This window comes from Magnolia sinica, chromosome 7, assembly GCF_029962835.1.
Source record: "Magnolia sinica isolate HGM2019 chromosome 7, MsV1, whole genome shotgun sequence".
Classification (NCBI taxonomy): Eukaryota; Viridiplantae; Streptophyta; class Magnoliopsida; order Magnoliales; family Magnoliaceae; genus Magnolia; species Magnolia sinica.
Genome location: NC_080579.1, coordinates 95,583,095 through 95,598,828, shown reverse-complemented (window position 1 = coordinate 95,598,828; position 15,734 = coordinate 95,583,095). Strand labels below are relative to the sequence as shown.

The following is a 15,734-nucleotide window of genomic DNA, read 5'->3' as shown; positions in this document are numbered from 1 at the left end:
ACATTATGATGGTCCTACCCATGTTTTAACGGTGAGAAGCATTGTCCCCACTTTTATTTTTGGTGTGGTGTGGATATGATAAATACATCAATTGTGGGGCCCACGTAACTTTGATCTCCTCAGAGCCGTTCGTATAAAGCTCAAGCGCTCGTCTTCGCCCGTACAAAACCTAGGGTGATATTCCCTAGCAGCGGACGCGGTTTGGCTCGTGACGCCGCCACCAGCCAGGTGGCTAGTGGTCGGTGCTTTGTGGACCCCACAATGATGTATGTGTTTTATCCACGCCGTCCATCCATTTTGAAAGATAATTTTAGTGCTTGATGCCAAAAATTAGTAGATCTAAATCTTAGGTAGACCACACAATAGGAAAACAGTATTGATTGAATTTCCACTATTAAAAACCTCCTATGGCCTACTGTAATGGTTATTAGAACATCTAACCTGTTAATTAGGTTGGATGAAGGGAAAATATATATATCAGCTTGATCCAAAACTTTTGCCGCCCAAGAAGTTTTTAATGGTGTGCATTCAATCAATATTGTGCGGTCCACTTGAGATTTGGATCAACCTCATTTCGGGGTTCATACATAAATTGATATGAAAGAATGGGTGGACGGCATGGATGAAACACATATATCATGGTGGGGCCCACAGAGCACCGACCGGGAGTAGCCAATCCCTTTCCCTCGCAGCTGTTTCCCTTGGCATGGCCTACTTAGAGCATGATACGTATGATCTGATTCGAAAAGTGATGGAAGAATACAAGTAATTTGCTTGTGGGGCCACTACACGGTAAGGCATCCAACCTGTCAGCACGGGTCAAACCGAGTGGGTGAATCAACACTTAAAGCCATTTTGTTACAACCGTCAAATCAGCCACATCTAACCGTCTATCAGGATGACCCACCTTGAGAATCATTTGCCAGTTTAAGAGAACAGTCAATTACCAGTTGAAGAAAAGTTGCCTTTGGTACACATTCAGCGACATCTGCTATGGCCTACCAGATGAGATTACTTATATTTTTATCATCTTCGTGATGTGGCCCACCTTTTTCATGCCCCAATATCAGGCTGGCATGTTTTGTGAAGGTGCGTATTCGACAAGCAAAACTACCCACGAAATTATCCACAATGGTACAACTAACAGAAGTAGGTGGTAAGAAAAGTAAAAAAAATTATATGAAAATATTTCAAAATTGGTACGCTCGTGTTTCACATGGAAAACCCAAACGTCTATATAACAAGACCCATAACTCAGGCTTTCCATGACCCATTCTCTCTCTCTCTCTCTCTCTCTCTCTCTCTCTGAAAATGGGTTCCCCAAGCTCTTCTGGCTACATGATCTTTCACCCTGAGAAAGCAGGAATTCTTGAAATACTTAGCCTCTTTCTCTTCAAGAGAAGGCTATCAGATTGCAGCTTCATAGAAACCTCTGCTGAAACTAAGCTCGAGCTTGATCAGAATGTTAAAAGTACTAATTGGTTTCTCGTTGTACTCTCCTTACTCCTCGGAAGGATCTTGTGGCTGATTCAATTACCCTTAGGTTGGTTCGGTGCAGCTTTAGAGTTCACGTTGAACTTGTTCTCGATTAATGGCGGCTTCTTTGGCCTCATTTTTCATCTTATTACAGGTTAAGTACATTATCACTCATCTACATTCATTTTTTTATATTAATTAAAAAATCCAAGTTATTACTAGTTATATCACTTATGAGATCTTGTGATTAGTTATTTTTATTTACCGTCAACTAATGATAATGAAAATGCTAGTTTAGTAATTAGAGAGAGAGAGAGAGTAGGCATGACCTAATTCATGCGATGGTTCATTGATTTTTCATGACCTAATTCATGAAAATGCTAGTTTAGTAATTTGTGAGAGAGAGAGAGAGAGTAGCCATGACCTAATTCATGAAATGGTTGATTGATTTTTCATGACCTAATTCATGAAAATGCTAGTTTAGTAATTAGTGAGAGAGAGAGAGAGTAGGCATGACCTAATTCATGCAATCAATGCATCTGAGACTCATTTTTCATGCACTTCGGTTATTTTGTTCTCTGTTACGTCGCACGATGGGTTTTGGGTTGGCACAGGTGAGGCCCATGGCTCAGTGATTGGCGTTCCGGTGCTGACGTGGACAGATCATGGCCCAAGAAAATCTTGGATCGGAGATTACAAATACAAACCTTGCATTTCATATGGATGATGTGGCCATCCGTGGGGACCAGCAGATCACTAATCTAATCGCAGAATCAGGGGTCCATATGTAACCAAATTCGAAGTCGAGTATAGTTTCCATATCCACCGTTGATCTGAATTGAGGCACCACATCCAAGTGGGTCGACCCACGAAAAAAACAATCTTGATTACTATCTTCTGTATGTAGTGGCACCTAAATCTATATAGGCAATCAGATCATACAGCTGTTTTTTAGAATTAAGAAAGTTACACGTGATGTGCTAAAAACCATTGCATACATTTCACGTTGACGTGTAGATCGTGCTGATGACGTGTGAGACCCGGACTCACCCAACGCCATGCCGCCCTTACCATAAGGCCCACCTTGATGTATTTATTCTATATCTACTCTGCACGTCCATCTGTATTTTTATATCATCCTGGGGAATTATCCTAAAAATGAAGTAGATCCAATTATTACGTAGACCATATCATAGAAAACAGTGGTGATTGACTATTAATTGACCACTTTAAAGTTTGGATCATTCAGATATTTGGTTTTTTTTTTTTTTCCCTTTATCCAAGCTTATGTGACCTTATCAACAGATTGGATGGCAAATAACATTATGAAAGATTAATGTGCACCTAAGAAGTTTTTAATGGTAAAGCATTTAATCACTAATGCTTTCTATGGTATGGTGCACCTGGTAATTAGATCTCCTTCATTTCTGTCGTAATGCCCTAAAATCACCTGGAAAAACAGATTAACGGAGTGGATATAGAATAAATACATTAAAATGGGCCCCACGGTAAGGGGCACTATCTTGGGTGAGTCAGCATCTCACCTAATCCGCTCTCTTCCACGTGTGTCAGTTTGGTTAATTATGTTATCTTCGGACAATAACTTCATTAGTAGAAATTCATATTTAGAAAATGAATCCAGATAGTTTTCTTGCCACAATTGCAATTTAATTGACCACATCAGATGTTAGGTTTAAAGCAATAAGGCTGACAACGTCAATGATGGTGTTGACCAGTGACGGCCCATGGAAGTAGGGTTTTTCTGCTTGTGGCCGGATTCATTCCTAGAAAATTCGGCCCCATGACTCTTCTTTTTAAGCTGTCTGATCAGGTATTTCGGTTTACCAGATTTCATTGATTTTCCTCCTTTTACTCGTTCGTGCTGTAACGTTGAAATATCCAAATTGAATACTTCAAATGTCCAAGATAGAACGCCCACCATTAGTGTAAATATGCAATTCAAATTTTTATTTTTATTTTTATAACAAAAACGTGGGGAAATACTACATCTATTACTACTGCCAAAAAGAAAAAAATAAATAAATAAATAAGGGTGACGTGGATCCTGATCATCCATTTAATGGGTCCTACGTGGATGGCCATGTTTCTAAAACAACGTGATTGGAAAATCCCGGCCATTGCTTTCCCTTAGTCCTTATGGAGAAGTGTCGACCATTAACTAAAACTGTTATCACCGTTCATTCGGAGGCCAGCAGTGGAGAAAGAGACATCATTATGTTTGTGGTATTTTTTAATCATAGATCATCGATTGTAGGCTCCACAGGATGAACGGCTCCGATCAGCTATTCGTCCTTCCACGTGTATGGTAGGTAGGGTTCCCTATCACTATTATTACAGGGCTGGTTATATGTATCAATTCCCTTTAATATGTTAAAATCGATATCTTCTCATTGCCCCGATCAGGAGATTAGTGTTTGTTGCAATTTGATTAGACCACATCATCTGAAACTACATCTTATGCTACTAACATTATCAGTGATCCAAGATATAGAAAAATAAAAAAATTCTATTCGTGGTAAGCAAAGATAAGCAGAGAATTCTCAGTCAATATGGTCATTAATATGTTAAGGAAAACAATGACTTGGCCCCACATGGAGGAACTATTCATGTTTTAAGATTTACTTCATAAAAAGTTACACGCAGTTCACATATAACTGTGATTATCGTTTTATGGCCATCAACATGGTGGCCCGTCGGATCAACGCTCCAAATCACCAGAAATTTTTCCCACCTGTACCATGACGATGGAAGCTGCATTGATCTAACTAAGGTGTTCCTAGACATCACAACCAGACCGATCTTCTAAGGCTGATCTGGTCCATCCATTTTTTCATGCCACTTACTGGACAGTTTGGATCATCTATTAGTATGATTTTTAGCCTATAAAGAGTAGCTCAGGTAAGATGGACAGTCCAGATCAACGATACGGATTGTCCAAGTCCAACTGTAACAGAGTGCGTGGGAAAGTTTCCACACAAATGCCCACTTGACCATTTCTCAATTTATCTCTATGTTTTCAATGTCAATCTTCTACCAATGATCTGAAGTTGGATTTTAGCTTACGTGGTTTATGTATTTTCGTTACATGTGTGTGCATGCATGGTGCATGTCCGTATATGTGAGAAGGAGAGGCGCACATACATGTTTTCATGGATGCATGAGAGGAATGACCTTATAACACATACATGTTATGGATATATGATAAGAACGTACATATGCATGTGACCATACATGAGAGAACATGTGATTTGTTGTCGTGTTCTAATATCGATTTTTTTTTTAATCATGAAATGGGTTTTCATTAACCGTAGTTTTTCTCTCAACAGTGTCCCTCAAGATTCCCAAAAAGGACTCAGCAGATTACAGATCAGCTCTTGGCTACGTTGATGGACGGTTGGATCTATACAAAACCTCCTCCTTACTCAGTTATCTGCCTCAGATGGGTCCCATGTACACTACCGACGATATCAAGCTCTTGGATCTTTGCATGATGGCTTCTAAGGTAGCCTACGAGAATGAGGCCTACATCAAGAATGCAATCACCAACCACTGGAAGGTATTATTTCAAATACCTAATGGCATTTTCATCAGTTTAAAAAATACCAAGGACAACAATAACTAGATTTAGAAGTTCCATGCCAAAAAATACAACTGAAAAAAGAAAATTAACTTATTCAATGTGTTTTTTTTTTCCTAATTTTCCAAAAACAAGATGTAGGAGAAAACAAGATGTCATGACTCCAATGAGATTGATTGGTTGACATTTATTTGTGAGTTATTGTTGACAGTTTTTCATTTCAAGCGTCCATTAGATGTCCACCAATCATTCAGTTGGTCATGATTTTCTGTCATTAATCACCTAAAGTGAGGTATTTACGTGGACGGTTTCCAAAAATTACAATTTCTGAGTGCACGAGTATGAACTGCCGTAGGCTGCTAGAGTATGTTACTTTTTCGTTTCTCAAACGTATGTCTCTAGATCGAGTCCCGTGACGACTCTAAATTACGCTTTTGTCATGATGCAGATGAATTTCGTGGGATTCTACAATTGTTGGAATGGTAAGATTCATTCAGACTAAAATGCCCTTGGCTTCTAATGATGAAAATACCCTCGTTTAACCAGCTTTCCTCTTTCGACTCGTTCCACGACTCAAGCGAGTTAGCCGGGTGACTAGCGAGTCATGTCATTTGGGCTCGGCTGATTAACCAAGAAGATAGAAAATGTTCTTGTAAGTTCAAACCTTTTAAGCTACGGTAAGTTCAAGCCCTGTGGGCCCCACCATAATGTGTGTCCGACATCCACCGTGACCATTAGATCCGGCCCCACTTTAAGTCTACGGCTCAAAATCCAGCCTGATTTATAAATAATGTAGGCCACATGATAAGAAACAATTGAGAGTTAGATGCACACCCATTAAAACCTTATTTGATTATGTGGGGTCCACTGAAATGTGATTCAGATGTCTAACATATCTAATGTGTATCATTCCTGGATGTGGAGCCCCACCAAACCTCAAGCTGTTCCAAAAGTTAAGTGGACCTTACAAATAGATTTTAAATGTTTTAGGCATGATTCTCAACTGTTTCATAAGGTTAATTTAAAACCCACCTGAGATCTGGATAAGGCTGATTTTTGGGATTGCCAATCAATGGCCAAGAAATCACCAAATGCAGTTGTGCAGCACAAATCATGGTGGGACCGCAGAGCTCAACCTTACCGTAAGCTACAGTAAAGGTGACCTTGTAAGAATATTTCTTTAAGAAGTTATTTCTTGTGATTTTCAAAGGAATATGTGAATGTACAGGATATAGACAACTTATTAAGTGGGCCACACCATATATGAACCATGGTCAGAAAATCAGCCAGGTGGGACGATCCAAAACGATTGATATGAAGGAAAAGTGTCCACGGTCCACTGTTTCGCCATCATATAATGACTCACTGAGTTGACTCAGTATCTGGTCTGAGTTAACTCAGTAATTCATCGAACTCAGTCTAACCCCACTGATAAAACCATGTCTTGCAGTGTTCGAGAAGGTAAAAGGCACCCAAGCCTTCATCTTCAGCGACAAGCCGGAGGATGCCAGCATGATCGTCGTGGTCTTCCGCGGCACTGAGCCGTTCAATGCCAAGGACTGGATGACCGATGTCGACCTTTCTTATATCAAGATGGGCAAAATGGGAAAAGCCCATCTGGGCTTCATGAAAGCTCTGGGCCTCCAAGATAAGGACTACCAAAAGGGATGGCCCAAGGACTACCAAGGGGAGAAAGACAAGCCCTTAGCCTACTACATCATAAGGGACACGCTCAAGTCATTACTCGAAAAGAACAAGAATGCTAAGATAGTAGTCACAGGGCATAGCTTAGGTGGTGCACTCGCGGCTATCTTTCCTTCTATACTCATTTTACATGAAGAGACTACCATTTTGAATAGCATGTGGGGCATCATGACCTATGGGCAGCCTAGGGTTGGAGATGAGACCTTTGCTTCCTATGTGGAAACAAACATGCCTGTAAAGACGTGTTATAGGGTGGTGTACAGGTATGACGTGGTCCCTCGAGTGCCCTTTGATAATCCGGCCTTTAAATACAAGCACTTTGGATGGTGCATCTACTTCAACGGCTGGTATGCTGGAAAGGTAATTTCTTATTTTCTAAATCAACGGATAGATTCAAAGGAAATGTAGCTTTCCTTTAGCCCAACAAATTATAAATCTGATTACCCCAGTTTAAGGTGATCTGAACCATTCTTATGGTAGGTCGAACCCGTGCCATGTTGTTGGTACCTCTATTTTTTGTTGAATGGCTGTGATGAGGAGAATTTAGCCTGATGCATGTTGCACGTATAAATCTCACCGTATCAACGGCTCAGATTGCTTCTAGGTGGGCCCAAATTGTACTGAATGTGGTTTTCTGGGGACATGTTATGGTGAAATATAGAAATATAGTATGATGGTCTGTTAGTATGACCATCAATGGGCCAGGAAAAATCACAGCCACGGACCCAACCCATGGAGCCTTGGGCTGTACATAACTGATGAATTGGATAGCCAATATTTATTTATTTTTTTACAGTAAGTCCAATCAACCATTTGAGCCATTTAATTATTGGGGCCCATCATGGATCGCCTATAGTTCTAAAGAATTGCCTTAAGCAGGCAATCCTAACCATCCCATCCATGGCACCCAACATGTGCGGCTGTAAAAAAAAAAATTTAAAGGACAACTTACAAAAATGGAATGTACCAGCCAATGGGCATGATTTTTGCATAGTAGACCATAAAATATGTGCTGGACTTGATGGACAGTCCAGATCAAGAGATTGGATTGTCTAATAATACTTCATTTGTATTGATGTGTATTCATTTGTGTGAAACAACAGGTGGTGAGGGAGGAGCCCAACAAGAACTACTTCAATCCGATATACATTGTATCAAAGTACTATAATGCATGGTCAGATCTGTTCAAGTCACTCTTCTTGGGCAGAACACAGGGTCCAGATTTCAAGGAAAGTGGAATGTCATTTGGTTTCAGGTTGTTGGGGCTGATAATTCCAGGGCTTGCCTCTCACGGCCCAAGGGACTATGTGAATAGTACAAGGCTTGCGAAAATAACCGTGTCTGAGAAGGAAATGGTTTGAGGTGGAAGGGGCATTACTGTCTTTTTAGTAGAAAGCCTCATGGCTCTTGCATGTTTTCCTTTCACTGCAGAATAAAATATGCCATTGTGCATCTTGACTATTATATAATATAATACCAAAGTTACCCTTCTTTACGTGCACCATCTCCTAGCTTCTTCTTTTTTTAATTTTTTTCTTTTTTTTGCCAATGGGGTCTTTCTGCATTTCAGGTAGAAGGATAGACGGTTTAGATCACCGTGCATCCCTCATCTCTGAAATTGAGATGGGCCACCATTTGGTTGTTTTTCTTCTTTTTACTTTGGGATATTCCATGCATATCATGGTTGCCTGCATGAAAAAGGACGTGAGTTTGCTCGGGTTCGTTGGTTTTTGTTATATCTACATCTATACCGTTTATACCAGTTGTTGTAGGAGTTTAGCTTTTGAATCTAATGCCATATTTCAATAATCCAGACTGTTTATATGGCGAGCCTCACCTTGGATGGAGGATATCCAGAAAATCATAACCCTTAAATTGCAATATTTTAACCACTTGATTCATGCAGTAAAGTCCAACCCTTCTACTAGTCTCAAGTCTTAGTATTCCGCTCATTATTTTTAGCCCAAGTGTATTCACCATTACTTTGGAAGTTGTTTATTTGTTTTGGAAATATATAGTAATATATTCAAAACGCAATGTTTTTATCAGAGTATTCATGAGGGGGGGTGTGTGCGTGTGTAAAAAAAAAAAAAAAGAGTATTCATGAAGGGTGGTTGTAATGTCTATAAAAAGACCTATTTTGTAATGAAAATGATGTAATCGTTGAGCTATTTTATACAAGTTTTGTATTTGTGAGTTGAGTGATTCCTCTCTTGTTGAGTGAGTGAGTCCCCATCTCCTTGAGTGAGTGGATTTCCAATCTGGGCCTTGAGTGGGTCCCAACCTTTTAGGTGAGTCCCCAAACTATATATTTTCTTATTCTTATTTAGCCTATCTACTCTTGTTCTAGATTACTACAACAAAGTTCTTCTTTCCTTTTCTTTATTACATTTCTTTGAGTTTTAATGTTGATTGATTTCTTAAATCTACGAATCAATAGGTCTATCGATGATAGTTCGATGCCATCGAAAGCTACTCGATGACTTCAGAAAATACATGTTTAGTCGTTGAAACGTTTTGGTATTTAGTTCGATGACATCGAAGATATTCAATGCCATCAAAGTGACATTGAACGATCACGTAGAATTACACAGAGTTGCGTAAGTGCGGGATTTATTTTCTATTTCGATCGTGATTCTCATAGAAGCTATATGTGTGTGTGTGTGTGTGTGTGTGTGTGTGTGTGTGTGTGTGTGTGTGTGGAGTATCTCAAGGCTTTCTAATTTGTTCCAAAGGATTTCGAGGGCTTGTAAGGGAGATTTGAGACTTGTTCGAATCAGGTAATCTCTATCTTTTGTAATTTCTGTTTTAATAATGCATTACTGCCGCTTCGTGCCGCGGTTTTTTTCCCGCTGGAGTTTTTTCCATGTTAAATTCGGTTTGTTGGTGTTTAACTTGGTTGTGCGATTTGAATACTTTTCTTAATTCATCTCTGTGTGCTTCCACGGTCCCCCAATAAGTGGTATCAGAGCTTAACGTTAGGATGCAGTTTAAATCTAAAAGCATAGTATCAATGGCTTTTAATCCTAAGTTCAATGTTGAGAAACATTCTAGGAAAAATAATTTTGAACTATGAAATGTCAAGATGACCGATCTTCAGAGCAAAGATTGGATGATACACTCCTTGAAAAGTGACTGAAAAATATAACAGATAAAGAATGAAACAAAATGGATAAGAAAGTGAGAACATCTATCCAATTGTGTCTAACATATGAAGTCTTCCACAATGTTATGAGAGACAAAATTACAGCAATTACATAGGCAAAATTAGAGGATATCTACGTGAAGAAATCTCCTTAGAATCACCTGTACTTGAAGCTTCAGTTGTTCAACCTGAAGATGACATAGGAGGTTGATGTTGAGGCCCAACATTAGTAACGTTAACAAGATAATTTATAAATTGTTAGATGTGAAAGAAGCAATGAAGATAAGGATCAGGCATACATCCAGTTGTAGGGTATATGATAGGCGGGGCCCAATTCCTTTTTGTTAGGGCCCGCCCAAAGGAGTGTACATCATTTTTTTGGAATAAAATTTTGGTGGCTCCGTCCCACCTCTTTTGAAAAAAAAAAAAAAGGCATACATCCTGTTGAACTCTTTCTCGGCTTCATATGAGTCCTTCAAGGAGTCGTTGTGCACTGGTAATCAACAATTGCATCGATACCATTATATTAACCCTTCAAGGAAATGCAGTGAGAAAGAAAAGTGGTGACGTGAGTACCTTTATTGATGCATTATTGGTTACGAGGGGACGGAATTTTGAGTGGGACAATGGATTTTCTCAATCGAGGTTCAAATCCAATGGCAATGGCAAAAGGAAGTTGAAGTGTTGGACTTGTAGGATGGCTAAGTACATGAGAAGGATTACACAAATCCTAAGGTTAAGAAATAGAATTCAGAGGCTTCTTCTAATGAGGCCATCATTGCCGAGTTGATGAAGGTATGAGTGATTATGATGTGTTGTCAGTGTACATGGTAAGACACTTATACGATGATCATAAGGATGAGTAGATTTTGGATACTAGGGCATCATATCACATGACTCTTCATCAAAGTTGGTTCACCAATTACAAAGAGTGCGATGGTAGCCGGGTATTCATGGGCAATGATAATATTGTGTGTGTTGGATCGGTGCATATCAATATGTTTGATGGCATGGAGCGTACATTAACTAACGTCTAGACACTTATTGTTAATTACCGTGAGTAATTTAACATGGTATGGTGTGTTGAGTAAACTGTGGGGCCCACCATGATATATATGTTTTATCCATGTTGTCCATCCTTTTTTTTAAGATCATTTTAGGGCATGAGTCTAAAATTGAAGCATAACCAAATCTCAAGTGAACCACACCACGGGAAACAGTGGGGATGGAGAAGTCCACCGCTGAAACCTTCGTAAGGCCCATTGTCATATTAATTTGTCATCCTCCCGATTCTTAAGTTCATGCAAGCATATATAAAAGAAAAACAAAAATATTTTTGGCCCTAAAAAAGATTTCAGCAGTACGCTCTCAATTCCCACTGTTTCTCGTAATATGGTGCACTTGCGCTGTAGATATAATTCCTTTTTGGGATCATGCCCTAAAATAAGCTGTAAAAATGAATGGACATATGACACATATATTATGGTGAGCCTCACAAAGTTTACTCAGAGTACTAAGTTACTTATTAAGCAATTAGCGTTGGTCATTTATGGTGATCTATAATTCAGGTGGTCTGATGTTTTTGATTTTTTTTATATTAATGGTGTAAGGTACTCAATCAAATTATTTCAAAATTTTTAAAATTATTTTATTTTCTTCACCCCGTGAATTCAAAGTTTCTCTGTGAGGAGTCCAACAAAGTTCCATGGATTCAAAATAGTTATCTCCTTGGGGAAGACTGTGCTTGACCTCACATGCTTCCTTGCGTCAAGTTTACTTGAGGTTTGAAATTGTTTCATTTTTACATTCATACCCTAAAATTAGATGGACGGCCTGGATATAAACAGGTTGACCAAACTGGATGTTACCCCAACGTTACCAAACCCACTTGGGAGAGAGAGAGAGAGAGAGAGCATGACGAATTTCATTCAACGATTGATGGATTTTTCATCCAATCAAGTCTATCTAAGACAAGTTTTTCATGCACGTCGATTCTTACTCTGGTTGCGAGTACACATTCCCAAATCGATTCTCGGTTTGTACGCGGACATTTCTAAATACGCTATCCCATTTCAAATGAAGGTCTCCCGTGGGTTCTGGTTAGTATAGGCAAGTCCCATGGCTCTGTAATCCAGGCCATTTGCTAAGATCTTCACACCTCTATCTATGGTGTGATGCAACATACCAATGGCCTGGATTATTTGCCATACCATGAGTCTTATTTGTCAGAACCGAAAACCCGTGTAACTGCCAAAAGAATCGAATACCACACCATGAGTCATATATTTCCTCCGATGAGAAAACCATACTAGCTATTAAATAATGCACATGGGAAACATTTTTTTCTTTTGCCCCTTGCCGGCTCGTTGTAACCGAGGTAGGTGAAACGGTGGATCCAGATGGTCCATTTAATGCGTCCGACGGTGGATGGCGATATTTCTAAAAAACATGATTGGAAAATCCTGACCATCGGTTTCCCTCAATGCATGTGTGAGCGTGGACCATTTAACTAACACAGCTTGTCACCGTTCATTTGGAGGCCAGAAGTGGGGAAAGAGATATCACCATTTTAACCCTGGGCCATCAATTGTAGACTCCACGGAGTGAACGGCTGCGATCAGCTGTCCCTCCTGCCACGTGTGTGGTAGATAGGATCTTTTATTATAGTTGGTTTTATTGTATCAGTTCCCTTCATTCTTCCAGTCATGGAAGTCGTGTGTTGACCGACTTCTCAAAGGAAGAAAAAAAACACGTGGCCGGCAAATCATTCTCATTCGAAGAAGATTCGCTCTATAAAAGTGTCGGATTATCATATTTTTCTCCGAAGAGATAGGAATACATTACTTATAACTTTATTTATTGAGAAAAAGAAAAAAGAAAAAACTATAGTCTTATCCACACTACAAATTGATGACAAAGCATTTATATTTAAAAAGTGGATTAGGTGAGACCTTGTCTCACTCAAGACGCTGGGACCCTTATCATGGGGTTATCATGAGGCCCATTTTGAGATGCGTGTGTGTGTGTGTATATATATATGCCAGTCCATCCATTTCTCCTTAATCATTTTAGGGCATCATCACAAAAATAGAGTAGATCGAATTATCAAGTGGGCTATACCATTGAAAGCTTCTTAGGGCACAACTTAATGTTTCTGCCGTGTTTATTTACCATCCAATTTATTAATAAGGTCTCTTAAGCTTGGATGAAGGTTTAAAAAAAAAAAAAAACAAACAAACAAACAAATATCAGCTCGATCCAAAACTTTTGTAGCCCATTAATGATCAATCACCACTGTTTCTTATGGTATATATGGTCCACCTAATAATTGGATCTGCTTCATTTCGAGGGTAATGCCCTAAAATGATCTGGAAAAACGGATGGACGGCATGGATACATAATACATATATAAAGGTAGGCCCCATGGTAACCCCATGGTAGTCTTGGGTAGAGGTGGGCATGGAGTCGAGTTGGACCGGATTGGGTCTAACTCGACTCGATCCGAAACTTTCATGACGCTGACCTGAACTCAATTCGATCCGGGACGAGTCTGGGTCCTCTGACTCGATCCGATCCGTTGCACTGTTGGCTTGACCCGAACCGAGTCCGACTCGGTCAGGGAAACCAATTTGGATCAGGTTGGATACAGTTTGGATTAAATTTTTTATTTTAAATTATTATTTTTTACAATATGGTCCACTTGATCTTTAGATTTGTCTTATTTTTCGGCTAAAGCCTTAAGACAAGCCCGCCAAATGGATGGACGGTTTGGATATAACACATGTCTCATGATAGGACCCACAGAACTTGCTGACATCAATACACCAGCGTTCGTACACGGCCGGTCAACTACACGTACAAAAGTTGACAGGGTTACAGGTTACCCTCCCATTAAAACATTTATAATTATTTTTGGGCCCACTGAGGTGTGGTTCACAAATCCAAACCATCCATTATGTGTGTCCCACTTGGATGAGGGGTCATACCAAGTTTCAGATGATCCAATTTTTAGGTGGGCCCCACCAAGTCCTTTTATATGTTTTAGGAATGTCTTCACATGATTTTAGATGGTATGGCCCACCTGAGTTCCGTATACGGCTGATTTTTGGGATATCCTATAATTTAAAGGAGACCCATCAAATGCACGGTGTTAATGTTAGACACACATCACGGTGGGGCCCACACAGCTCAACCTCATGGGAAGTTCCCATGAGCTGGACACATGGAAGCATCTCCCTGCACGCAACGGGGGTGTTATGGTAGTCTGGCGTAGCTCGGTGCTCGATGCACCTTGAGTCACGAGCCGATGCGAGAGGACAAATTGGCTACTCCCCCTGGTTGTCGGTGCTCTGTGGACCCCACTATGATGTATTTATTTCACCCATGCCATCCATCTATTTTTCTAGATCATTTTATGGTATTAAACCAAAAATGAGGTATATCCCAATCTCAAGTGGAGAACATTACAGGAAACAATGTTAAATGAACATTGTGCGGATCGGGTCGGATCAGATTTCGAATCGGATCAATACGGATTGACCACAATCCAAACTCGATCCGAAAAACTATTGGATCTGAATGGCTCTATTCAATCCGAACTGATTCAGGCCGTCAATTCGGTTCAGATCGGGTCGGATCCACCGGATCGGGTCAGACATGCCCAGTTCTAGTCTTGGGTGAGGCCTGGATCTCACTTAAACCACTTCTTTTGTGGCCATCACATGGTATCCATTGGATCAACGATCCATATCACCAAAAATCTTTGCCACGTCTACCATGAGATGGAAGTTGAATTGAACTTTTATGCTCAAGATCAGTATCTGCACCATCTATCTGGACCGGCGATTAGTTCCATCCACTTTTTTTCCCCTAGAAAAAAAAAAAAAAAATCTCAATGAGGTGGTCCTAGACATCCACAACCAGACCAATATTGTCTATCCATTTTTTCATGCCATTTATTGAACAGTTTGGATCATCTGATCAAAATGATTTTTAGCCTATAAAGAATGGCTCAAGCAAGATGGACAGTCCAGATCAATAATAAGGATTGCACAAGCCCAACTGCGACAGAATGCAAGAGAAAATTTGGATCACTTCTCAATTATCTGTGTCTTCAACGTTCATCTTCTACCAATGATGTGAACTTGAATTTAGCTACCTTGGTTTATATATTTTTGTTACGTGTGTATGCATGCATGGCGCATGTCCATGTATGTAAGAAAGAGAGGCATACATCATATTTGGATAGATGTGCCATGTACATGAGAGGAATTACAGTATAACACACATGTTACGGACATGAACAAAGGCATACATGAGAGAACGTGTGGTTGTTGTCGTGTCTTAATGTTTCTTTTTTTTCTTTTTAAATCATGAGATGGTTTCTCACAAGTTGTAGTTTCTATCAACAGTATCCCTCAAGATTCCCAAAAAGGACTCAGAAGATTACAGATCAGCTATTGGCCACATTGATGGACGGTTGGATCTGTACAAAACCTCCTCCTTAATCAGTTATCTACCCCACATGAGTCACATGGATAGTGACAACAGTATCAAGCTCCTGGATCTTGGCATCATGGCTTGTAAGATAGCCTACGTGAAGAATGCGGTCGACAACCACTGGAAGGTATCATGTCGAATCCCTAGTGGCATTTTCATCAGTTCAAAATGGACAACTTGCAACAACGGTTAGATTTTCAAGTTCCATGTCAAATTCCCTTGTATGTGTTGTGATCCTTTTTTTCATCTACCTTTCCATTACAACTCATAAAAACCAATTGCTTGCACAAAACTAGGGTAATCAACTAGTAG

The 15,734-nt window shown here is 39.8% G+C and overlaps 1 protein-coding gene across 1 annotated transcript; it reads left to right on the top strand.

Annotated features, from left to right (window-relative positions):
• Positions 1 to 1,279: 1,279 nt before the first annotated feature.
• On the top strand, positions 1,280 to 8,273 carry LOC131251825 (triacylglycerol lipase OBL1-like). Its single transcript, XM_058252787.1, has 5 exons — positions 1,280 to 1,630; positions 4,824 to 5,053; positions 5,523 to 5,556; positions 6,525 to 7,138; positions 7,882 to 8,273. The coding sequence occupies exons 1-5, from the start codon at positions 1,312 to 1,314 to the stop codon at positions 8,137 to 8,139; spliced, it is 1,455 nt and encodes a 484-aa protein (XP_058108770.1). The 5' UTR covers positions 1,280 to 1,311; the 3' UTR covers positions 8,140 to 8,273.
• The last annotated feature ends 7,461 nt before the right edge of the window (positions 8,274 to 15,734 follow it).

Bases quoted from the DNA above. Each gene is read 5' to 3' on its own strand.
- LOC131251825 (XM_058252787.1), top strand. From the start codon at position 1,312: ATGGGTTCCCCAAGCTCTTCTGGCTACATGATCTTTCACCCTGAGAAA. The intron at 5,054-5,522 runs GTATTATTTCAA...GTCATGATGCAG, and splicing joins CAATCACCAACCACTGGAAG to ATGAATTTCGTGGGATTCTA. The intron at 5,557-6,524 runs GTAAGATTCATT...CATGTCTTGCAG, and splicing joins ATTCTACAATTGTTGGAATG to TGTTCGAGAAGGTAAAAGGC.